Below are 26,019 nucleotides of genomic sequence, written 5' to 3' on the forward strand. Positions count from 1 at the left end.
GCTGAACAAGCCCAACTCCCTCAGCCTGTCCTCATATGGGAGGTGCTCCAGCCCCCTGATCATCTTAGTCGCCCTCCTCTGGAAATTCAGCAAGTACCACTCAAGAAATTCTTCAGCCAAATGCAGTTCCTGTGTATTTAATAACAGTTATGAATTTCTTTTCCATGATTTATTCCTGCTTGCTTTTGCTCCCACATAACGTTTGATATTGATAGCTGGTTGTAGAAAGTAATCCCCAACCATACATGATATGAAGAATCACTTCTTGTTTGACTCTGGATCCTATGGGTTCATTTGACATCCCCTACTTCTTCTCCGGAATTAACTCAACAGTAAGTGCCCAGCCACCCTACGTTACTTATTTTGTAGACAACTGTCATATTCACCTCAGTCATGTGTTTTCAAGGGAAGATAAACAGAATAATTAGTCATTCTTTATAGAAGAAGCTGCCTCATACTTTTTAAAATTATATTTAAAAAAAATTAATAATCCCCAGTGTGCATCACCTTTATACTTTTAGGCTGTGTTACAGTAATGGCTGTTTAGTTTTCTTAAAAGCCTTTGGTGAAGGAATTTGTTGAAAGCCGTGTGTAAATCCAAGATCAACTAGATCATTCTTATCCTTGTGTTTCTTGATCCCTTCAAAGGACAGCCTTACAGTTGTGAGTCTTCCTTTTATGAAAACCATTTTAACTCTTATCAGATAAGTCATGTTTATCCAGATGGTCAATATTCCTCATTATGGTTTCCAGCTTTTAGTTTTGTGTTTTATTGACATTGATTTTTTTTTTTTTTTTTTTTGTAAAATCTGATGTGAATCAAGAAAATATGTGGCTAGATTCAGAAGACATTTGACAAACTTGTAAGAAAAAAAATATATATGTTAGTATGTCATTCTGCAATAAAAGAAAAGCTGTCATTTCACCTATAGTTTCTTTCAAAAGTACCCGACAACTGTAGATTGTTTAAAAATGCAAATGTTTCCGTCCATTCCTTAGTAATGAGAAATAAAGAGAGGGAAAGGGGATATCATGATCTCTAATTTATGGGCAGCATTTTAGTGCTTAAATACCTCGATGATATGATTTTCTCCTTTTTATGTATTTCACTCTTTTCCATCTGATTTTTTTTTTTTTTTCATATAAAATCAACTAGTTCCCTAAAAATTCTTTCTTGGAGATTCTAACTGGATCATCTGTAAACAATCTAATAAAATACACATTTTGTTTTAGTATGTAATTTCAGCCAAATGGGAGAATCAGCAGGGAAAAAGAAAAAAAAGAAAAAAAAGAAAAAGAAAAAAGGAAATAGGGAAAGAAAACAGATTTGCAATGCTGTTTGTTTTGTTTGCTTATTAATTACACAGAAAAAAAAAAAACACTTGCATTAAATGAAAAACAAAAATAGAATCAAACCATGCCACTTAAGAAAACATGAAATACAGTCTCTTCCAAATGAATTGAAAATGGCCTCTTCAAATGAGTTTTTAAAACAAAGTGGCTTCTGCAAGCTAAAAGTAATACAAGGCAATGTAGCCTATGTTCTTGTCCTGAATCAGTGCCTAATAATATTCCTTATTTAACAGTAATATAAGTCAGTAGTTATATAAGGTAAAAGCAAACTTTGAATGCAAAGCTACATAACATTTTCCCCAAACCTTATGGAAGTAGAAAAATACGTTTATGCTTAATTTCTAGCCTTAATTTTGTTCCCTTGGCTTTAGAAGCAACAAGAAACAGAACCACATGGAAAGGATTTAATTTTTGGAGAAGTTTTAAAATGATGGACAAAGTGAATGAAATATGTTGTCGGGAGGTTCAAGCTGCACAGCTCCAGCTAACATTCATTAAAGCTGATTGCTCTTCATTTTTCCCCCATCAAGTTTCTCTTGTCCTACAAGAGAAATTAATAGACTCCAGATGTTTGATTGCGTGAGGAACTTAGCTGTGCACTGCAAACTAAACAGGGTTTGCTGACTGAAAGCACAGACATGTGGTGGTAAAGATACTGTAAAACAGTAATATGAAGACCTTAGTGAGGAGAAAAGAAATTAAAGATAGAACATTTAGATATTTATTAGATGCCTCTAAGTCCAGGCAGGAAATATCTGCCTGCACTCATAAGAGGCATGAGTATTTTCTCACTGGTAAAGGTAAAGGCTTCAGATTTTAATCCCTATTGTGGATTATTAGGCTAGATGCTGTGTAGTCGTTACAATTTCAAAACTATTCCCACGCTTTGTTATTTTTTCCTTTAAAACCAGCAAATGAATTGCAGTGGAAGATGCAGAGAAATGTTCTGAATCTGGATCTGATTTGAAAGAACACTTTCTCAGAAACATAAAATAAATCCAGTGATACTTTAAAATCTGAGATAAATCTCTTTGTAAACTGAAGTACACAGGGTTGGCCTGTAGCTTTGTGAAAAACTGTAAGTCTGCAATCTGCCAAGTGTTGGGGGCAATGAAGAATCGTGCTCAGCCACACCTCTCTCAAAGGTGGAAAACTGATTTGTTTTTATTCTCTGCTGGAAACAAATTACCTCACCTCCATTCCACCTCAGTTAAGGTTAACAAAGTTTTAGACATTGAGGAAAGGTCAAACCTCTGCCTGTTTATCTGGTGGCTACCTCTTGGTTCCCTGTCTTGTTCTTTGTGGAATGAGTAATAGTTACACAATCGTAACTCCAGCCATGAGCTGAAGTTCATAATGGAGAATGGAAACTAAGTTAATATCCTTGAGGATTACTGATTGATAACGCAGTGAATAGCAGCAGTTCATACAGAGTGTTTCTTGAATGTAATTTAAATGTAAGTAGATGTTTTATGCTTATCTTAATCCATCAACTCTGCCATAATACTTCACCCTGCTCTTAAAGATGTCATTTAAAGATGGGTGTTAATTAATACATCAATTTCTGTCTATTACTTCACCTTAGGCAGTCAGCATTTTTACCTCCTTTCTTCCTTACCTAAGTATACAATATTTCTTACCTACTAATTGGACTAAACAGGTATATTGAACACTTCTCTCATGTGCTACAGTAGCATAAATCAAGAGCAACCATGTCATATTCAGTTGAAAAATAGATTTTAACCACCTGAGCTAATAATTAGACTTCAATGGTGTGTTAAAATTTGAAAGGATGGTTTATCATGACACTGAAGATTGAAGATCTTGAAGATTTAGAATTAATCTGCTGACTTCTCAAATTTCATCTTTTTTGAAGGTTTTTTTTTTCATGTTAGGTAGCATAAAAGTGATTAATTCCCTTTGACTAGTTGCTTTTAAAAAGCAGAAGTGATTGCATGCGTGGCTCACGTCCAGCAAAAAAATCAACTACTTTTGTACTGCAGTTTAAAGCATGCATTGTTTTCTACTTGGAAGTCCTGTAAGAATGCATTTATCAGGAGAATCAGAGGAAAATTGTGTTATAATATAGTATAGGTCTCAAGAAACTTGGGTTCATTTTTTACAGTAGTGAAATAACATCTAAGTTATGGTCTGGGCCTTTTAAATGGGGAAAATAGCCAATCTACAGTATAACTTTGAGAAATCTGCTTGAACTTCAGAAAATGTCAATGAATGGTTTGAGAGTTCTTATCCTTCTATAGTGCTGCATTCTTCCCTCTTTCCATGCACAGGATAAGTTCTAAGGTTTGCAAAGCACTCAATAATATTTGGCCCTACCCAAATGTTGTATAACATCTTGTTCAGTCTTCCCCAGTGAGCCTGATGTTGGTGGTTCTAACTGCAGCATCTAGCAAGGGGGAAGCGCACAGAGTTGCTGCAGCATCAAGTTACAGCTGCGTAAGGCTACCAGCTTCTCTTTTGCTCTGCATCTGGATGGTTCTGTGTAGATTTTTACCAGAGAAACAGTAACATCAAAGAGGATACGGCAAGCACCGCCCGGCATGAAATCTTACCCAACATGCAAACAGATTAAAAAGCAATTCAGATATCTTCATTCATGGCTATAGGATCAAGAATCCCAGCTCTCTGCTTTGATAGCTAACTCCTTGCCAAATGGAGCGTATTAGAAAAGTCAGCCCTCAAAAAACACCTTGATGTTTAACCCCTGCTGATCCTACATCCTTTCCTGCTGCTCTACATCTTCTTTCCAAGAGCCAGTTTCCAGATTTCATAGTTCCTTCTGCCTTTGACGCAGGCTTCTGCTTTTGGTGATAATCTGCTGCTTAGCTGGTATTGGCATGGACCTGCTGCATTTCCAGACAACTGCCAAATGTCTGCAAATCGGACAAGTTGGCAAATCTAGTGTACATTTTGGTCCTGCCCTTTCCTATTTTCATGCCAGCTGCCATCCCTTTGTTGGATCTATCATATACAGACAATGTGAAGGATTTTTAAATTTAATTCTGATTTCTTTTTTATTTAATTCTGATACGGATTTATTCACTGGTGATGGGGAAGGAATCACATAGTTGATATAAGAGATCTAAGTAGCCTCAAAACAGCGTTTTAGAAAGAAAAACAAAACAAAACTTCTGTAAGAAATGCTAATATTTTTTACAAATGATTGATTTCCTTTACTGCTGCCTAGTACTTACATTACTTTTCCGTGCTCAAGTATTAGATTTCTTACTCTTACATTAAGAGTGGTGTAGGGCAGAAGCACAGTGAAGATGAGCATGGATAAACACAAAACCATCAGCATCTCAAGTGCTTTCTAGGCAATTTTGAAAAGCTGTCTTTCTTATATAGTAGATTCATTCAGCAGTTAGGAATATTTCTGAGTACTAACAAGTAGAAAACAACTTAACCCTTCTCATGATATCAACCAAGATGAGGCAGGGAATAAAATTATATGAGATGCCATAAGCAATCAATTATATGAAGCAGAAATGTCTTTAATAACAGCAGGAGTTGTGTTGAATGGTCACTAGAACTGGCTGAAAAGAAAGTGAGGTATTAACTGGGCAAAAGGAAAAGACAATCTTTATAAACTCATCCCATGTTTTCCAATGAGAGAGCAGAGAAAATTAATCAAATAGTTTTCTATGAAGTGTTTGGCAGCTTCTCGCTCAGATATAGTTTCCTGTTTTGTTTTTTTGTTTGTTTGTTTGTTTGTTTTTGACAGTACACTTGAGTACTCTTCTCTAGCAAGACTCCACTAACACAGAAATTTTATACGTTGGCAGGAGATATAACAGGAAAGCCAATGAAAGTAAGGCTACTTCAGATGCTTTTGAACCTAAAAGTGAAATGTATCTAAGTTTCAGAAATTCCATACTTTAATCAAGCAAACATGGAAAGGATCACATAACTTTCTGCTGTCCTTTCTCAGACCGTCAGCAGTGGCTTAATGTTTATTCACTGTGCTGTATATATCATACATTATTCATTGGGTTATAATGAGAAGTTCTCACCTGTGTTTTTATGTTACAGCTTGTTATGTAGCAGTTACAGCAGGATAATCAAGTCTTGTGTTCTTTTCCTTAAGAACTAGCAATGCAGTCTTCCACTCTCATGCATCTTAGACAGTACTAAACTAATTGGAAATGATAATTGAAATTCCCCAACTGAAACATCACAGCAGTTTTCTCAGAACACTGAATCTATCTCCTGTAAATGTTCCAGATCAAGTTGCAAGAATGTTGATTTCATTAGAAAACCAAAATAGCAACAGCCACTGAGAGTAAGCAGATGAGCCTTGCAGTTTGCAGACACTGAAAAATCCGGAGGCTTAAACTAGCCAGAAAATCTTTCCTAGAAAAGCAGCCACAGTGAGTTTTCAAAAGCACATTAGCTGTTATAATATTTGACTTGCATAGATCTTGTGGTCCTTAGAACATTTATAATCATTTCTGGTTTGCCAAGTTTCAGGGAAAGAGTGGTTTTACCTAAAAGGCCAAGTTAACAAGAAATCAGAAACTTAGCTTTAAAGCAGGTGCCCTATTCACAAGACCCAATAAGAGTCTCTTAGGCAAATAATGGCATTAAACACCATTTCACTTACATATCATGCTTTATCTATAAACACAATTTTATGTTTGCAAATGTGCCAGTAAACTTTACAGATGTTTTTTGAGGTAGGCAAGGATTGGACTGTCCTCTGCGAAGGTTGGTTTTTGTCCTATGCTGGGGATTGTAAAAGCAAAAGGGTTTATCACTGGGGATTTACCATTTGCCACCGTTGTTTAAAGGTGATTGAGACTGAGAGAGAATGGCACATTCCCAGCCCTTTCTCTCCTCTGCCAATACAGATTGTAACAAAATGCAGCCATATCTAGGGTGGAACAATGCAGCTGTTGAAAGGCCACCAGCAACTGTACAAGTGCAGCCAGTCTTCAGTTCACAACAGGGAACAGAGATTAATATTCAGTTAAATGAATTTGCAGAGGAATTCAGACAGACAGGCTGTAATTTTGTGAACTGGAATTTCAGCAGGGTGCTCGGATTTACAGCTTTACATCTTTAAAATATTTGGGAAACTTTAATGAGTGTGAGGGGTCAGGACCTCTTTGCATATGGTATGCTGCGAGCAGCCTGAGGTAGAACTGTGTTTTCCATCACTATGGAGCGAGATGTCCTCAGTCAGATAGGGAGTAAAGGAGGATCTCTTTTGTGATTTGTGTGCTCAGCAACTCTTGTGTCCCTGTGTCCCCTCTGTTTGGCCAGGCTTGATTTTGGGTCTAGGTACTCTGACTAATCAACTGCTTCATTAGTGTCTGATCATGGGGGGGGAGGGGGGGGAAGAAAATAAAGTTAGTTTGTCCTTTAATGTGAAATAGGACTAATGTGGATAGTCACTATCACAGGAAGTATCTAATTAAGACCAATTATTTAAGAGAAAATTATGTACCAATAACTGTATGCCCAAGATTTTAACATCACCTGTGTTATTTCCCCCAAATAACAGCAGCTACGTCAGCCTCGTATTCTAAAATCCCTTTTCTGCCTCTGCTTTTGTTTTATATATGGCAGTCATTAAAGGGTGTACTTTCAGTAATATTTTCTAAATGCTACTGAAGTTGTTTAACTGAGAGATCAGTATTCACTTCTATTGTGACCCTATTTGTGATTATAAGGTGCCTAGTTTTTTATATGAGAAATGCTACAAGTCAAAGTACTGATGTGTTTCTTCTTTCAGTAGGGAGCTGTTTCCTGAAATACTAATCTTTCCTCTTTTTCACATTTTTTGGTCTGACCTCAGTCATGCTTTTTTTTTAAAAAAAAAAAACAAAAAAAAACACAACATGATCTCTTCAATATTTCATTGCTTTAAAAAAAAAAAAAAAAAGTTGCCTTTTCTTTTGTTTTAACAAAATTGTAAATTTTCATTTCCATTTTACTTCTAAAGTAAAACACTTCACAGTAAACTGCCGTCCATAACTATACAGAAAACAAAGCATTAAAGGCTTTTGTGATTTGTTGTAAGCAACATAGGAAAAGAACATGTAAGCACCTTTTAGGAGTTTTAGATGCTATGCAAAAATAAACCTGTTGTTATGTCTGCAGAACACACACATGAAATTAAGAGAAAGCCGGTACCACCATCATCACCAAAAAAAAAGCCTTTGGATATGTAGAACTTTGGGAGTTTTATGAGCCATTCCTTGTGATAAAACACTTTTCTTAAAGAACATACTTGAGATTGTCTTCATCCTGCCTTAAGGAAAGGGTTTAGAATATATTTTGATAGAAAAGAAATGATACAACACTAAACTGCAGATGTTAACTGAACAGCTGTATATTAACACAATAAATGTTAACTGTCTTACTGTAGCTATCACCCGGAGAGATACATGTCTGTATCTCCAATGCATCATATAGTTCTCATTCTTCTTGGCAGCTTCAGCTAAGGACATTTTTTAAAGACATCCTCTAAATGGGAAGATTAGGTTAGGATTTAGGTTTCGCTGAATCATACATTGTCTTAATGCAGTGTGTTATAACATAGAGACATGGAGTCTGTTTGCCCATGAGGGGCTTTTCTTGGCTGCTGGTAATAATTTCAGGGAACAGATCAGTCTCAAATGATTAAAGTCGTCGGGGGGGTGGGGGGGAGGGGGAAGTAAAAAAAGAAAAAAAAATATTGCTCTCTGAAGGATCGGAGTTAGTCTTTTAGAGTACTCTTGTTGATTCTGTAACCAATATCTCCTGTAGTGATGGAAGACTGTTTTCTTTATTTCAGATCTGTTAGAAAAAAATATAATGAGAACTTTAAATTCAAGGTTTTGGAAGCAGAGGATTTGCTATTTTTTTATCAGAATGAAAAAGAAAAGCATCTAGATTTAGAAAAATTATTCTATTTACTTTAATTGTGATAACTCTAAATTAGATCTCAAGTATCTGAAATCATGTTCTTTTTCAATAGCATTGGTTACGTAGGTACAACTTGAGGATGAACTGATTTTAAAGAAACCTACAAAAACCTTCAACACCTTTGTAAGTTAAAAACCTATGAAACCTTCAACACCTATAGAGAAGAAAAATCTGACTCAGATTTTATGGTAGAGTTTAATTAAAATGATTTAACTAAAATGAAGTGACACCAGTTTAGCAATCCTGCAGTGTCATTTTTTTTTATGAAATTACTTTCCGGATCAGTAATGCACTTAAATCTTTAATGATGTTTCCACATTTCTGAAATAGAAGACCTTAAATTACTTTTAATATTTACAAGTGGAAACTGTAGATGAGTATTATTTGTAGCTTCAGAATGTCAAGATCATGGCAAACTGGATGCCTTTTGTCTCAGCGTTCCATGCAGATGGAAGGAAAGCTGTGGTCTCAGAAAAGAGACATCCTGAGCCATCCTGAAACAAGGGAAGAACTGACCATAGCATTGCTTCTCCTTGCTATCTCTTACTGATCAACTTCACTAAAGCTGATTTCACAGAGGAGAAATCTGATAGTAAGTATTCAGTGGCAAAGTAAGTGCAGTGCTCTTCTGTGCTGAATTATCCACAGCTGCTTACTGTTAATAGCTGCAGGCTAGACACAACAGGGCTGGTAGTACAAGAGAGCCTGTCTCCACGGCAAAATAGGGGACATCCAAACTTAACATCATTATTTTCCTCTCAGTAGCTTGAGATTTCAAAAGAATTTTGCATAAGGTAATTATATGTGTCCATATTACCAGCAAAAGAGGGAGGGACAACTGGTGAAATGGCAGCAGAGCGGTGCTGAAAGGCACTGTTTTGCATCCTGCTTATGGAAGAGTCACCGATACTCTGGAGCCAAAACCATATGCAGATGATGCTTGCCACCTCCTGGTCTACATTTCCATTCTGGTTAGACAGATTGAGAGATCTGAAAAGTTTCAGAAGATTTTTGTTGACGTGTCCAAAATGTCAACAAAAAGTCTTGGTCAAATGTCAAAAGTCTTGGTTCCAGTAATGGCTAGAGAATTGCTTCTGTCATTCAGTAGTGTATGAAGACAGGTTAAGACTTATTTTTGTCATTTTGTGTTGCCTGTTGAGGCTTCAGTCAACTCATTCATGGCAACGATACTCCTGTAGACTACTTTTGACATCTATTTCAAAGGCACTGGATGTTTTTTCATAATTCTTTTGTATAGTAATAAATGTTTTTGATAGTCTTGTCCTGATATATGTTACTGAGATTTAGCTGCATGTAAAACTGTTCAGCCCCAAAATCTGCCTTTCAAAAGCTTTACTGGGGCTGCAGAACAAGCATTCAAAGGATGAGAAAGCCAGTAGACCCTGAATTCCAGGTGCATCTGAATTGTGAAGCTGCCTTTAGCAGAATGAGGTGTTGGGTTTGTTGGTCTTCCCTTCTCTTTCCTCTCCTCTCCCCTCTTCCCCTCCCTTTCCTTTTTTCTTTTTGTTTGTGTGCCTTTTGTTACTCTTAACCCCACAAAAAATATTTTTTAACTTGGACCAACACATCTCTCTCATTTACTCTCATGTTTCTAATTTGTTAATTAGAAAAACATTTCTTTTATCCTGCAACCAAGGCAGGAACTGAAACTGGGGTAGGAAAATATGTGATGTTCTATATTGCATTTTACTCTAGATATCCAGGTGGCATAATTTCTTGTATATGCGTGTAATGTCAGAGATATATGTTTTAAAAGCATCTGAGAACAACTATGAGGTTCACTCCAAAAGTAATGCCTCCTGTTTTATGTTGCTGGCCCACAGCATCAGAGGTAGATGGTGGTGGTGTGGCAGTAGAGGCTGAACCTTCCCAACAGTACTCCATTACATCTTGTTTCCGTGTGACAGATGGCAGCAGAGGGGCAGTCTGACAAAATGGTGTCTGACATGGAAGCGCGTATGAAGCCAAGGCGTGTCACTGGATTTCTCCATAAGGAAACAGTGGCACTCAGTGATACTTAGTGACCCTTGCTGAATGTTTGTGGAGACCAAACAGTGGATGTGAGCCCGGTGTGGGGCTGGGTGGTGCGTTTCAGCTCAGAAGTGGCAACAAAAGCAGTGTAGCTGAAAATTTGCTCTGTCAAATAGTCTTACTGCGGTCTTTGTGTCTGCTGTAGTTTCAATGGAAATAAGCAGGAGGCATTACTTTCGGAACGACCTCCCTATCACACTTCTAGGACTTCACATCGGGTCCTTCCCGATGTTCCTCAAAGCCGGCAGCTCGCGGCCAGGCCCCGCCTCGGGCCGGCAGACGCGACAAAAAAAAAAGTCATGAAACGAGGCGGGCGCCCTTTCCCGGCGTTTCCCTCCCAGCCGCTAAGGGCACGGCGTCGCTGCGGGCACTGCGCAGGCGCTGCCGGGCGCGCTCTCGAGCGGGGGGGGGGGGGGGGGGGGGCCGCGTGGCGGTGGCGCGCGGCGGGCTCAGACGTGGCACTCTGGTGAGCTGGTGGCGCGCGCTCTATCGGGTGAGGGCTGCGCACCGCGCCCAGGTAACGGCTGTCCCGGCTCGCGGCCGTTGCTTTTTGCTGGGGGCAAGGGAGGGAAGATCGTGGCTGCGCCCCGTGTGGGGAGCAGCGGATGCTTCGTAGCGGTGCCGGGGTGCTTAGGGGTCGCCCTGCGAGCTGGCCCGAGGGCGGGAGGTCGGGGGAGCTGGTGGCAGACCGTGTGTGGGGGCACGGCGGGCGGGCGTGTCTCACTCTGGGCTCGGAGCAGCACCTGGTACAGCGCTGACTGACGTGCGGCCTCAGGTAATGGGGAGACAGGTGCTAACCGAGTGCCGTTTGGGCACGGAGCTGGGGTCAGTGATGCCTTCCGCTTTCCTCTTTCCAGAATGTATGTTATAAACAGTAAGCGTAATGCATGTGGCTGTCCTCCTTTTATATGTCTGTATGTGTACAGGTATGCGTGCCAAACGTTATTTGCAAAAATGATGTTGTAGAGTGCCCTGGGGAGGAGCAGTGCCTCTTTCCAGATGTTACATTGCCAAGCACAGCGTCTCGAAAATAATATAAAGTTAACAGTTCCCCTGCAGGTAGCTGAGATCATGATGCTACGTGTACTTAATGTAGTGTTACATCTTCATAGTGGTATTGGTGCAGCAGAGCATTGCGTAAATAGAGCAACCCTCTGGATAAAAAGATGACAACCAGTCTTCTAGTAGCAGTTTGTTGTGAGAAGTGTTTGTTTTAGTGGTGTATAGGCCTTGGGTAACAAATTAAACTGGGGCTAAGAGAGACAAGAACTTTTGTCCTGTGCACTGATACTTGTAGTGGATAAACCCAGTGAGAGCTTTCAGTTTAGCAGATTCTCTGATCTTTCTTGTTTGATTTCCAGACAGAATCTGTATGTCTCTTGTTAGAACTTGATAAAACTTAAGCAGTCAGTTCCTATTGATATCATAGGTGTTGCTGAAGCTAGTTACATCTTGAGTTTCTCTATGTCCGTATCTTTGGAAGCGATTAAATGTGCTTGCTTGTAAGTAGAATCTGGAACTGTGCTCTATAAGCTTTTTTTATGTTTGGTTGCTGCCTCTCGTCAGCACAGCCTGCATGTGTTTATGCTGTCTGTGGGAAGTTCGACGTGGCAAGATTTTGTGTGAGTAAGCAGTGGAGGAAGTCGTTTCCCCTGGATGTTGTCATAGCTGAAGGTGTTGGCTGTTGCTCAGTGTGAAAATCTCTTTATAGGTTTAAAATATGTATATGTTTATACCACTGTGTAGGTAATTTAGTACTGATTTATTGTCTTTTGGAGTAACTAAAACACACTTCTCAGATGGGGGTGGGGAAAGGAAAAAAAGTATGGCTGACAGCAAGAAGCCTCTCTGTATAAACATATTCATTTTTTTTCTTCTTCCTATTCTTATTTTACCTTCTTAACTAAGAAATAGGAGGCAGTCCCCCAGGCTTACCCATCCAAAGCAACTTAGTGCCATGCTGACAAGTGAGACTTAGTACTATGGCCAGGTTGTGAGGAGGGTACCCAGCTCAAACTGATTTCTTGTCTGATGGGTAAGATTAGTAGAACTTTTTTTTTTTTTTTTTTTCTCCAGTATGGTTAATCAGAGATTCCAAGAGATGGGTTTTCTGATGAGTATGACTTCTGTCTACTGCCATGTGGTAGCACAGCTTGAATATGTTGTGATCTTGGACGTGTATCTAATTCTGAAGTGCCTTCATACATGCTTCTGAAACACAACTCCTTAAGGTGTTTGCGTGCTCTGAGACCACCCCATTCTGCAACTCAGAAAACATGAAATACAGATGGTTGGGAAAGCTATTTGAAAAGAACGTTTAACATCTGAAATACTAGTTTATTTAATTGATCTCTAGTTCTCCTGTGTACTTGGGTTTTTACGGAAGTACTTCACTGGGTCAGATCCTAATCATTTGTCAAAACAGTTTTAAATTGGGCATAAATAAAATCAGTGGAATTCTGTTGCTTTTGTGGTTTGGTTGGTTTTTGTTTGTTTGTTTGTTTTGTTGTTTTTTAATTCAACATGAAATCAAAGTAAATTTTTTTATCTGGTAAAGTGGAAGTTAGCAGTCAAGGCTTCATTGTATATTACCTCAGTAATTTTTTAAAACCTTTGATGGAAAATGCTCTGTATTTGAAAACTGATCACGTGAAATAGAATCATCTGGTTTAGCATTCATCAGCTTTCCTTGTTTTTGAAAGCTTTCTGAAAGTTTAGATTTGTTTAGAACAAATCTCATGGTGGGAAAATATGTTATTCAATTGTTTGTTCTCCCTTTCTCTGAAAACAACAAAATCAAGATATGAAAGCTTAGGAAAAAGGTGCATGGAAGCAGCAAGGACAACATATGATACTGTTGAGGCCATAACAGTTTCACTGTGGAATACTTTGTCATCTAAGACAGGTCTGCTAGGATAGGAGACAGATTGACTAGAGGAATTTGGTAGCCCAGTTACTCTGCTTTTTTTGATGTTCCAATCTGTTCTTTGGAATAATTAGTATTTAGAGTATTAGACTTACTGTCTTTTTTTTTTTTTTGGTTGTATTAGAAGTTTAGATTTTCCTGTTAAAGGGAACAGTTTTAGACTTTTCTTTTTACTTTTCTTCCACATACGCGCCCTTAGAGTTTTTCTCTCTATGGGCCAGGGAGAGGTTAATCTTGTTCAGATAATTTCAGTGATTTGTTTAAATTCACATTGTTGAGGAAAGTAAGCAACCTGACAAACGAGAGGATTGTTTATCTTGCTAGGTCAATTTTTACCTTCTAATGTGTCTTCTGTCTTTTTGGGAATGTAATTCTCAGCCTTCTAAAATATTGCAAAGAATGAAGAGTAATAGCAGGTGTCACTTTCTTTTTTGCAGATTCCTGAAGAGTACTCCAAACTTGGAATGAGAATATTGCCATCATGAGTCAACAGGGTTATGTTACAGCTCCTCCATATTCCCAATCCCAGCCAAGAATGGGAGGCTTTTCTGCAGGTTTTGGACCACCTAATTCTTCACTTCATTATGGGCGTTATGGAGACCCGAACTCCTCACATACAGCAGCACCTCAACCAGGTACGTAACTGTCTTAGAATGTCTCTTCAGACTGTACGTTTCTGTGGTGTTTTGTGTCTCTTCATCTTACTTAGGTCAGCACACTGCTCAGTTTTACACTGCTAGTGTAACAGGCTCTTGTGCTACATTTGCCTGCGTTGTTGTTGTTCAGATGCTAATATAAGGTGCCTGGTAGTGGAACTCTGACCCTTGTGTGTGAACTCTTGTCCAAGAAGCAGTATGTAGCAGTGCTGTGGTTAACTCCTAGTACAGAAAAGTAGAAAGAAGTGATTTCTGGGAATAGAGCAGCAGTTCTGAACTGATACATGTTAATGGCAAGCAGGCTCTCAGAAATACGTTGTATTTTTCGCAGTAGGACCTGTGCCCAACCAAGTTCTTGAGCACAAACTTGCCTATGAATACAAGTTGATATTTTCCTACTTAGTCTTGCATGCTTGGTGATGTGCTTGGATAATGTATGGTAAGTGGAGCCCATCTGCTTTCTAACCACTTAGGGGACAATTACTTTCTACTGGGAGGGGAATTGGGTAGCTTTTACAAGTAAATGGGTTCTTTTTATCTCTACCGATGTAATTGTGCTGCAGATGATGTAGTTGATGGCCAGAAGGTAAACCTATTATCATCTGTCCTTCACGCAGCATTAATTTTCTCTTGTTTTAATTGTAATTTTCTTCCGCGATACAATATCGAAAACAATAAAAAAGACTGAATAATTTTTTAATACCAGACATATGGTGATACTTACATTAAACTCAACATAAGTTGGGTACTGTTTGAATACAGTAATAACAGAACTAAAGATCCACTATATTAAATAGTGTGGTCTGCTTGATTTTTGTGGTATCATTAAATTACAGAAAAAGCTTTATCCGGTTTCTCTAAAATTCTTATTAAAACCAGCAGGAGTTGTGACTCTAGCCCAATGCTGCATACAGTCAGAATTACTTCTGACGATAACATAAATTATAATAAGTTGATGTTCAAGTTCTGAATTATGAAAGAGGGTTATAGCACCTTTTTAGCATAGTTTTACTGGATCTGCATATGGAGGCATTTTTTAAAGGCTGTTCCAAGCAGTCTTATTGGCAAAAGTCTCTTAAAGCAAAGGGGCCTCTTGCTTTCTCTGCAAAGGTAACAGGGTAATAGGGAATTTCCAGTAACCCAAAGTGAATCAAAGGGTCTGTTCCTCCATCTTTACTTCCTTCTTACTGTCCCCCTTGTGTTCTTTTTTTGAAAAGTTAACAACTGCTATATAGTTGCTTTTTACTGTCCCTTTTCATGTCTGCTTCTGTAGCTGATAAAAAATCTGCCTATTCTTACAGAATTAGAAGATGGCTGAGTTTGGCAAGAGCCTCTTGAGGTTATCTTGTCTGATTACACTTGCACATGCAGGGCCACCTATAGCTGATATTCTCATTGCCAGATCAGGGCTGTACACTTGTATTTCTTGATGATCTTGTGCATTTTTTACAGGATTCTTCCATAAAAGTACTTCTTGTTTGGCAGGTATGTCGAAATCAACTGTGCCTCTTGGATCTTCGACTCCTCTTGGGCCTCTACCACCTGGTACACATCAAGTCAGCCAGAACAACTTCCAAAGTGCAGCAGGACAACAGCCACATAGGTGACTTTCAAGAATTAGTACATGAGATTTGTTTGACCTCTGTTTCCTCTCTTTGGCTGCTTCACTGCCATTTAGGTATGGCACCTCTTTTATATTTGGCAGTTCTTACTCATTCTGCTTCTGAACTGGATCTCGTAGTTTAGTTCCTGTGATGTTAAGATGCCTGATCATAGATTATAACCCATAATTCCATTAATTCAGTTTTTAGAGCAAGTCATGTCTTTATCATGAGTTGCTTTTTATTTTCAATTATTTTTCCTCCTTCAACTTTCGATTTATTGTCCATAAGCAGCAGTAAGATGTTATGATTATTATTATTTTTTTTAATATGCAGAAGCTGCTTTTTTGGTCATTTTTTGGTGTCTTAATTCTCCTTTGTTGTGAGGCACCAGAAAGTTTGTAAAAAATTAATAGTTGTCAGTGAGTTTGGACCAGAGTCTGGACATAGGATCATAGAATTGCTCAGATTGGAAAAGCCCCTCAAAATCATCAAGTCCAACTGCAACCTGACCATACTACCTAACTCTAACAACCCTCCACTTCATCATGTCCCTGAGCACCACATCCAAACGATTTTAAACACATCCAGGGATGGTGCCTCAACCACCTCCCTGAGAGCCTATTTCAGTGCTTAACAACTCTTTCTGTAAAGATTTTCCTGATATCCAACCTAAACTTACCGTGGTGCAACTTGAGGCCATTTCCCCTCGTCCTGTCACCTGTCACCAGTGAGAAGAGACCAACCCCGCTCTCGCTGTAGTCATGTCTGTATAGCTGTAGGTTTTTCCCCCCTTTTCAGGGTATCTTTGCTTCATTGTTGTGGGAGCTCCGCTGAAGTTCTGCAGGTTACTTTAGAGACATTTTATAATACAGGTTTGCCTTTCAAGTTAATGACTGTTGCTTTTTTGCTCAGGCCTGAGATTAACAATGACAATGCTTTAAGTGTTGTTTTCCTATCTCCAGAGCTTACAGAAAGAAATGTAGAAGACAGGAGTGGGTAAAGGGAGAATGCTAGGGACAGTGGGGGCTATAAAAATCTTGGAAAAATTGTGGTATGAGGAGTTGAAGAGATTGGGTGGATAAGCTTGATTACAAAATGTATGTCTTTCAGAGGGTTCTAAGTGGGTGAGCTAACTGTTTGAACTCCTGCTCTACTTCTGTATTTTTTTAGCTGTGACATAGTTACTTGTGTTTAAGTAAAGGCACGTGTGTTTCATGAGGCGTATAAATGTGAAAGCTTGTTTGTGCATTATCACTGTGTGAAAAGGACCTGCAGAGACTGGTGATCCATTGTAAAAGACAATGTACTAATGAACAGGGAGAAGTGTCCGTTGTTCTGAAGACCGGAAAACAAGGAAGAGAGAATCAAGTTGACACGACCAGCCCAGAAAAATGCTGATTCTTTCCTATTTTCCTTCCAGTCATTGTCCTGAAGCTTTTAATTTTTCTTCCTTTATCCAGATCTTGTTTAATTCACAGATTGCTGAGTGGTGTTCTTCTGGCAAAGGGAATATCCGCATCGAAGTTTTCTTTTGATATACCTAGGATGCACCTCAGTTTTAGAAATGGTTGTAGGTAAAACAGTGTAGATCCTTGAGAGAGAGCCTGAAATCTCATTTGTCCAGAATAAAGCAGCATCACATGTATTGCCTCCTCCTTTTCTTCAGTACCTCCTTTTTTCCCATGTCTGATAACCGTGCAGCAGGTTTTCCCACCTGCACCTTCCTTTTCTCTCTACAGCAGGGAACTCCTTAGCGGTTTCTCTGTTAATTGCTCTCTCTTTGCAGAGATACTGAATGTGTGTTTTCTGAGTAGACTTCATTCATCCCCAGGAAGGAAGTTTCTTTTCTATGAAGGGGTGAAGAGAGAGTGTTCAGAAACTTAAGTTCCTTACTTTTCAAGTTTTCATACAGTTATTCTCTCCTCCATTGAATACATTCTTATTTGCTTCTAGTAACTAAACAAACACGCATATTCTTTTTTATTGTGTGTGGGAGGGCATTCTCTCTTTGTGCTTTTAACAACAATATACTTTTTCTGAGCAGAAGATGAGAAAACTCTGGCGAGTTTGATCATCCCAATTAACTGTTTCAGCATGAGACTTGAGAAGGTATCAGACTTTCTGGAATTATGATTGGTTGGTGTAATTTCTTGCATAACTGCACTCATTTTTCCATATAGGTTTCCAAGCCCTCTACCTCCAAACAATACAGGACCTTCCTGTCCTCCTGGCAGTCATCAGTCCCAGCCAGCCTCCCCAAATGCTGTATCCACCTCATGTACACAACTTGCCAACCAGCTGAACAGCATGCAGATAAATAGCTATGGTAATCAATTTTATCTGTTTGACTCTTTTCTCATTTAAAGCTTGTAAGACTGTGATAATTAGAAATATCTACTGAACTTCTGTATAAGCAGATAATAAAATCTTTCCCTCTTTCATTTACTCAAGTAGTTGTTTTTAATCTTATCCTATTTCTTACATCAGTGTTGTTGGGTTAGTTCTGAATTAGAGCATGTTAAGCCTTCCATACATATTGGCTACCTCATCAGTCATTTCTCATTATTTGTTTATGCTGTCAATAACAGCCAAGACATGACTAAAAATATACAGTTTCATTTTTCTGATCTTTTTATAGTTGCGATTTCAAAACAATCTAATTCTTTTTCTTTTTTTGGTCCAAAGCTTGTAAATTTTCCATCTAAACTTGTTTGTATTTAATCCAGGGTTAGAAGTAAACTGAGGTAAGATGTGATTCTTCCATGTAAATCACTTCCATTTGTAATTTTCTGTCTGTCTAGACCCGCTTTTTCTGAATATTTCCTGGCCAATTTTACTATGGGATTGAAAAGCAGTGGAATGTAGCCAGCATCATGTTTTGCTGTGGCTGGTATGGTTGTGAGGATGAGACTGTTAAACTGAGATAACTTTGTTCATCAGTATCTCATTGAGATATGAGTAAAAATGAACTTTTCAGTTTAGACTGTGTGGGTGTTCCTTCTCTGACTTTACAAGGTACTGATTTGAGTTAAATAAAAACTTGTGTAATTGCCAAGGATCTGACCTCTATTGTACAATTACATGTGAAAACTTCCTTCTTTGCTGTAATAAAAATAATTTAGACTTCAGCCTTTCTGTACTGAACTGCAAGTTCACAACTAAGTCAGACTGTTCTATGCAGGATGGAGTTTGACCCAGCACTCTACAGCAGCACTTCATATACAGCAACTGAAATTATTTAGAGAAGAAAGAATTGCTTTTCTTTCCTGCCTTCATTATATTGCCTCCAGCAATGATTATATAAAATGTAATGTTCTTGCTTATCTTAGATGGAGGAGGGTTGAGATACCCTTCAGACCACTGAAGGCATTGCTTCTTTACAACTATGCCCCCATGTTCGGTTTTATTGTTATGGTTTTTGCTTAGCTGTAAGCCTAAGTTCTGTAACTTAGAAGAGCACTGAAGTGGATAGCTGTTAAGACTTGTGGTGCAATGTTTATTTCTATCAGCTGAGAATCAGAACTTGTTTTCTGTGAAATCTGTTCTCAGTAAACAAGTCTGGTAGAAGATTCCAGTCCATGAAGGGGGCCTACAGGACAGTTAGAGAGGAACTTTTTATAAGGTCGTGTAGCAACAGAACAGGGGAGAATGATTTTAAACTGGAATAGGGTAGATTTAGACTAGATATCAGGAAGAAACTATTTACTGTGAGGGAAGTGAGACACTGGAACAGGTTGCCCAGTGAGACTGGAGTTTCCCCCTCCTTGGAAGCACTTAAGGCCACACTGGATGGGGCTTTGAGCAACCCGGTCTAGAGATGTCCCAGCCTGTAGCAGGAGGGTTGGAACTAGCTCTTAATGGTCCCTTCCAACCCAAACAATTTTATGATTCTAAGGTGCATTTCAGTATTTGTTTATTAACGTTAGTCATTTTGCTGTTTTGCTGTTGTTCTTCAGGAGATGTTTGACTAAAAATATAGGCTTCATAAAATAACATCTACAGATTTTAAGTCTTAGAAAGAAACCACTTGCAGGATCTCTTAATTTTAATTGCAATCTGGATCTTATTAACAGCATTCCTCACCAGTGTGTGCCAAGTAATTTCCACATTTCATTTTTTAGCATCAATTCTAGAGAATGGTTGTAAACCAGATTAAATGTGTCGGTTGAACTTCCACTGAGTTTGTCGTGGTGAAGTGGGAGCAATGTACTAACAAAAAAAGTAATATAAGAAGAATTGATTATTAAGCAAAAAAGGAATGTTTCATATTAATTATAATATCAGAAGCAAATAGCGATTTACATGTATTCTAATCAAGAATTGTTGAATTGGCCTCCCTATCCTTTTCCCCATCCACCCCAGCTGCAGGGTTTATTGATAATAGAGTCAAAGGAAATGAAGTTGAACATCTGAATGAGTTCAGACTTAAGCTGTGAAATCTGATTTGTTTTGTAAACAGGCATTCAGAATCTACCTGATAAAGCACTATCAGTATGAGATACAGTATTTGCTATGTGTATATGTTGCAGATGTGTTTTTTACTCAGTACGTCTTCCACACCAAGCTAGTAGCCTATAATTTTTGAACTCATTTGACACATGTATATATAATTTCTTGCTCAGGTCCTGGTGCTATCCAAAGCTCTCACACATCTTCTGGACATCCAGCATCTTTTCAGGGTCCACAGCAACTGCCACTGACGCAGCACCAAATGACTTTACAACCTGGACCACAGATTCCTCCACCAGCAAATAATTTCAGTGGCCTTTGTGCTCAATCATCGTTGCCTAATATGGCCAGACAGGATGGAATCCCTGGATCTGGACTTCCAAATCCTAACTTGCAGCAACTTCCAGGACAGACTCCAGGGCCTGGATATCATCCTCAGCAAGGTAAAGAAGGATGTTAGGTATCTAATTGAAAACAAAAAATGCACTGAGAATCACTGTTGACCTCTCAAGTTTGATGTTCTGCTGGCTTAAAGAAATGAAAATTTAATATCTGTTTTGTAGAATAAAAGGTTGTTACTGGCAATCAGATCAGTCCATTCCATCAGAATGGAATCCATTCCATCAAAATTTCACCAGTTCCATCAGAAGAGGGGTGGCCAGCAGGGACAGGGAGGTGATTGCCCCTCTCTACTCTGCTCTTGTAAAGACCCATCTGAAGAATTATTGGGTCCAGGTCTGGGCTCCCCAGTACAAGAAAGACAGAGAGCTGTTGCAGAGGGTCCAGAGAAGAGCCACAAAGATGACTAGAGGGCTAGAGCACCTTTCTTACAAAGACAGGCTGAGGGAGCTGGGCTTGTCCAGCCTGGAAAAAAGAAGGCTGCAGGGTGACCTCATTGCAGCGTTTCAGTACCTAAAGGGAGCCTACAAACAGGAGGGGAGTTAACTCTTTGAAAGGGTAGATAACTGTAGGACAAGGGGAAATGGTTTTAAGTTGAGGGAAGGAAGATTTAGGTTGGATGTCAGGGGGAAGTTCTTTACAGAGAGAGTGGTGAGGTGCTGGAACAGGCTGCCCAGAGACGTTGTGGATGCCCCATCCCTGCAGGTGTTCAAGGTCAGATTGGATGGGGCCCTGGGCAACCCGATCTAGTAATAAATGTGGAGGTTGGTGGCCCTGCCTGTGGCAGGGGGGTTGGAGATTCTTGATCCTTGAGGTCCCTTCCAACCCAAACCGTTCTGTGATTCAGTGATTGGAGCATTCAAGGCAGGCTGTACTTTTGCTCAACAATTCAACACTGTTAAGAACAAGAAAAAGGAGCAAAATGATTTAGTTAGGAGTGGGTAAAGGCACAATGTACAGCAGGAAGGAGTCATAATACTCCTTTTTATATACTCCTCTTTACTATAGGGGTAAAGAGTTCGAATTGAATATGCTGAATTTGTAAAAGAGCATGCTTTATTTTACCTGACACCTGTGAGTAAAACAGCTGTTTTTTTTAAATCATGAAACTTCCTAGACTAGTTTTCTTTGACTGACAGTAACAGAGAAATTCTCACTAATGCAATAGCCTGCTCTCTAGGTGTAGTAGCTGTAATAACCCGTTCTAGCTAGTCCTGTGTGATATTTACTAGAAAATGTCTGAAGCTAGAGTTGTCAATCTAAGCTAGTTTTATGCTTACTTTCAAAACAGATGCTGTGAGCCAGAACCTATTCTGATACTTGCTGAAAACAGAAAGTAAAGAGGAGCTGCATTTAGCTGAAATAAAAATGATTTGTATGACAAAAGTTGATGTTAAAGATGGATAACAGAAATTAAATACTTGAAATCAATGGTCATTTCTAACTCTGCAGCAAACTATGGCCCTCAGATGGCAGGATCTCAACTGTCTTATCCTGGTGCTTTTCCTGGAGGTCCAGCACAGCTCTCTGGTCCACCACAGAAGAAGCTTGATCCTGACTCGATTCCAAGCCCAGTGAGTAACAGGCCACTAATTTTTTATGAACTTCTTCTGCATTGAAGACAAAGTAAAGTCAGTGCTGATATTCTAACTAGAACAGCTTGCCTAAACATCCTTCTAGTTGTTACAGCCTTGTAAGGATTTCAGTAGCTTAGAATATAATTAATGCTTCAGCTTCACGCAATTCAAAAAGGCTCAGTTGTTGAAATATGCCTGAATATGCTCTGATGGGACTTTGCCTCTTCTTTTTAGAGTAATGATAGAGGAAAAATAAAACAAGGTATAGTTTGTCCATCTACTGCTAAGAAAGTAGTCTAAGTATTACCCAAAGGAGTATTTTGTTAGATTCAGGATGTAATTAAATTGTTTTTTATTGGTAACAGTTGATCAGAGTTGGGGGGAGGGGAGGAGGAAGTGTACTGAACTCCTGGGGAGAGCACACACTGATGCACACAGTTCTACAGGTTCTGGTGATCACTTGGACACTTTGAAAGGTCTTTGGAGAGTTAGGGCTCTTGAAGCAGACTGTCTTGCAGCTACAGGGCAGAACCTTCTACTAAGCTCTTCTGAGTGAAGGAATCTTCCACTCCTTTGCTGAAGCAGTACAGCTGTACAGGAAAGGATTTGTATTTTACTGTGATGAGTGGAAGCCATGTCTAGCAGCATGCAGCCATGCTTCCTTCTATTGGGATATTCCTTTGTTTTATCCGATGATGTTTTTACTGGAAAACTGAAAATATCCTAAGAGTAACGTTAACAACTGCATTGCCTCCATTAAATGCAATTTTCAAGTTAGATGCAATTGAAGATCACTGTGTGTTTTAATACAGACAGACAGAAAAACAACACATGCGCACACCAAAAAAACCAAAGTGTCATAATTAGCAAATGTAGGCAGTGGCCTTAATGGTGTTTCTGTATGGTGTTTCAGTATGGTAATTTTACATAAGAAGGATAAGATCATCATGTCTAATATATTAAAAAAAAAAAAAAAAAAGTGGTTTGAAGAGAGGGAGGTCTGGCATGTGAGCATGGACTGATGTCTTTTTTCAGTTATGCACATAGAATAAACTTTACTATGACAGTCATGCTAAAATAGGTTAAAAGGTTTGTTTTAGCAGCACAGAGAGGATCAAAATGATATGTTTAAAAGCAGCACCATCTGGGTCAATGTCTGAAGAGGGGAAAAAAGCTGATTAAGTATGACTGAGTGTAATTCTCTTGTTATATTTACATTATACAATTACAATAGTGTTGTCAGATAAATTTACTTCTTATCTGTAACCAATTGTTGATGTATGTTGTTTTATGTATGTTGGAGGCTGATATGTGCTCTGACAGCATCTGTGAAAATCAGCATGTGGTTTCCAAGAACATGGTGTTATTTCCAAGAATGATGATATGTTTAGGTCAGTTAACTGCAGAATAACACGGTGCTATGATCCTTTGCAGAGCTGAGTCTTGAAAATAGTTTGCTTCCTTCAGCCAATGGGTGTTTGAACAAAGCCTCTTTCCCTATTCATGCAAGAGTTAGCAAAAGTAGACCAGCCAAGCAGGCAGGGAAAAGTAATCAAGCAGAAGATAGAACAAGCTCTGAGGAATGTATTGTATGTTTAAATAGCTATACAAAAACTTAATAGAGAGAAAATTTTACAGGCCCCAGATTATTTCCAGTGTGTTAGGAAATACCTCTTAAACAATGATCAATAGACTCTGCACTGACCAGTTTTGTTTTTCTTCTCTGTTTGCTTTCCAAATGAGGCTTCTGAAATATCCCAGCTATTATTAGAAAATGATGTGCAGTGTAAAGATACAATTGCATGGGATACTGGCAGCAGTGGCAAAGGCAGTTTCAGAAATTCCCAGTTTCCTATTTTTTTTTCTTTATTTTTTTCTCATAGCTGTTAGGCTACACTCTAAAATGTGTTGCTGAACAGAGATCTCCTTTGAGCAAAAAGAGTAATAATGGTATCTCAGTGATCCAGTTTATGGTGTGGACCAGTGTACAGCTTTATATATCTTATTCTGATAAGTATTAAACAGTATGAAGGACTGTGCAGAAGTGATAGTATTAGAAAGTATATATAAAGGAAATTTGTTCAGTACTAAAGCCAGCTTCATGAGTACGTAATGAAAATACACCAAAGCTTGCTGTAAACTAGGCATCAACCAGAATAAATCTGTACATGATCAGAGCTGCCTCTCAAGAAGTTTTCTATGATTGCTCTTGTTTATTTTATCCTGGGAGGAAGCTCACAACATGGGGCTGGCTCAGGGATTGAGAACACTGAGCTCCAGTGCTGAAATATTACTTAGTGGCCAGCAAGAATTTCTTGGGGATTGAAATTACTGCTTTCTAAATGACAGTGCTGAAAATAGCTCAGCAAGGAAGGTGATGTACTACATAGGTTATCATTCAAGTCTTAACTATCCTGTGGATGGAGTCTAGCAGAGGAGCTAAGGGCCAACTCTTCTCACTGTTGCAGTCTAATAATTCACCTGCATGCTGATTTATCAAGAGCAGCTGCTGGCACAGTTGTGGTAATAGAAAATACAACCTGGAATATGTGGCATATGAGTCAGGTGATGCAACCTGTTGGCACTTTAGTTTGATTTCAGAGTATGGAAGACCTGATGCAGTAGCAAGGATGTATTTTTACGTAATCACTTTTCTTGATTTGCTGGCTAGACTTTCTTGAAAATGTCTGTCCTCCTTGCAGTCAACATACTCTGAACAATTCACTTGCTCACTACACAGTGGTCTGGTCAACCCCTATGTGTAACATTTCCTCTGCAGAGTTCCAACAGGCAACTTTCTCTTTGAGTTATACTGTCTAGTTCTTGACTGCACTAGAAGTTTGTATGTGGGAAGTTAATGGGACACCTGTATAAGAAAATGTCAATAGATTTACTTGGCGTAGATGTTAATGGTTTATGAATGTACCTGAATGCGTGGCTAACCTTTCTCATACTGTTCTCGCTTCTTATTCATCAGATTCAAGTAATTGAAAGTGATAAAGCTTCTAGGGGAGGGCAGATGTATGCTACAAACACAAGAGGACAGATTCCTCCTCTTGTCACCACTGACTGCTTAATCCAGGATCAAGGTAACTGTCTTTGTTACTGCTTTGGGAATCTTCTTAGGTAAAAGCAAATGAATATATGTATATATATGAGTAAATTCTCACGTGATCTAGAAATGGTGCTCCTTAGTCTTGAATTGAACATGGAATGGGAAGATCATTCCCTTTGGAGGGGTGGAAAAAAGGAGAAGTGGGACAAATGGGAATTGAATTCTCACACCTTTGGTTAACTGTTGCATTGCCACCAGTTGCTGACAACAGTTAACTCTAGTGAAATCCCTGAGATTGCTTTACCCCCATCTCTGTGCTTGCTGATATTTAAAATAATAAGAATAATTGACACCACATTTCTTTTCAGTTTGAACATTTTCAAGGTTTTCAAGTTGAAAAGCATCGTCAAATTATTCTGAAACTTTAAGAGATAGATATTAACAAGAAGCAATGAACCTGGCACTGTTGTACATTAAGATATAAATTTTGGAATCTTTTGTTGAGGTTATAGGGACAGAGCATGAGCTGCCTAGTTGGCTTAATGTTTTCATTTGGTTAGTGTATCTAGTTTGCTTCTGCCTAGAGCCTGTAAATACCATATTGCACGTGTTGCTCCTGGCAGCAGACTTGATACTTTAATACAAACTAAACTGATGGTATAATTTAGACCAGCATCTATATCTCAGCCAGAAAAAATTTGCCTACAGGAGGAGGCAATAGGCTGACATAAAGAGATGATAAGGGCAGAAGCTTGCACAGAAGGAAGGAAAGCATACATTTAATTTAGGAATCTGCACTTGTTGCTTTGTTTTTAATCTTGGTATGTTTTTGGAACAGACAGACTCCTTTTCTCTCTCATTGTGCCTGCTTTGTTGGGTGTTCTAGGTCATGCCAGCCCTCGTTATATCCGATGTACTACCTACTGCTTCCCGTCATCTTCAGATATGGCCAAACAGGCTCGCATTCCACTGGCAGCTGTCATCCAGCCTTTTGCTATTGTTCCACAAAATGAGG

The 26,019-nt window shown here is 38.9% G+C and overlaps 1 protein-coding gene across 8 annotated transcripts in view; it reads left to right on the forward strand.

Annotated features, from left to right (window-relative positions):
- Positions 1-26,019, forward strand: part of SEC24D (SEC24 homolog D, COPII coat complex component) — a 119,897-nt gene that overhangs the window by 57,974 nt on the left and 35,904 nt on the right. For 3 of the 8 annotated variants that reach the window (XM_048941846.1, XM_048941849.1, XM_048941844.1), the window contains exons 2-8: positions 13,702-13,899; positions 15,406-15,523; positions 17,705-17,850; positions 20,147-20,416; positions 21,825-21,946; positions 24,927-25,038; positions 25,891-26,018. In XM_048941846.1, the coding sequence (XP_048797803.1) occupies positions 13,746-13,899; positions 15,406-15,523; positions 17,705-17,850; positions 20,147-20,416; positions 21,825-21,946; positions 24,927-25,038; positions 25,891-26,018 (1,050 nt within the window). In that variant the 5' untranslated portion in view covers positions 13,702-13,745. Of the gene's footprint in view, positions 1-10,753; positions 10,856-11,060; positions 11,114-13,701; positions 13,900-15,405; positions 15,599-17,704; positions 17,851-20,146; positions 20,417-21,824; positions 21,947-24,926; positions 25,039-25,890; position 26,019 lie in introns of those variants that run through there. The other 5 variants (XM_048941841.1, XM_048941843.1, XM_048941845.1 and 2 more) reach the window with 5 other exon arrangements.

This window comes from Lagopus muta, chromosome 4 (genome assembly GCF_023343835.1).
Source record: "Lagopus muta isolate bLagMut1 chromosome 4, bLagMut1 primary, whole genome shotgun sequence".
NCBI classification, from domain to species: Eukaryota; Metazoa; Chordata; class Aves; order Galliformes; family Phasianidae; genus Lagopus; species Lagopus muta.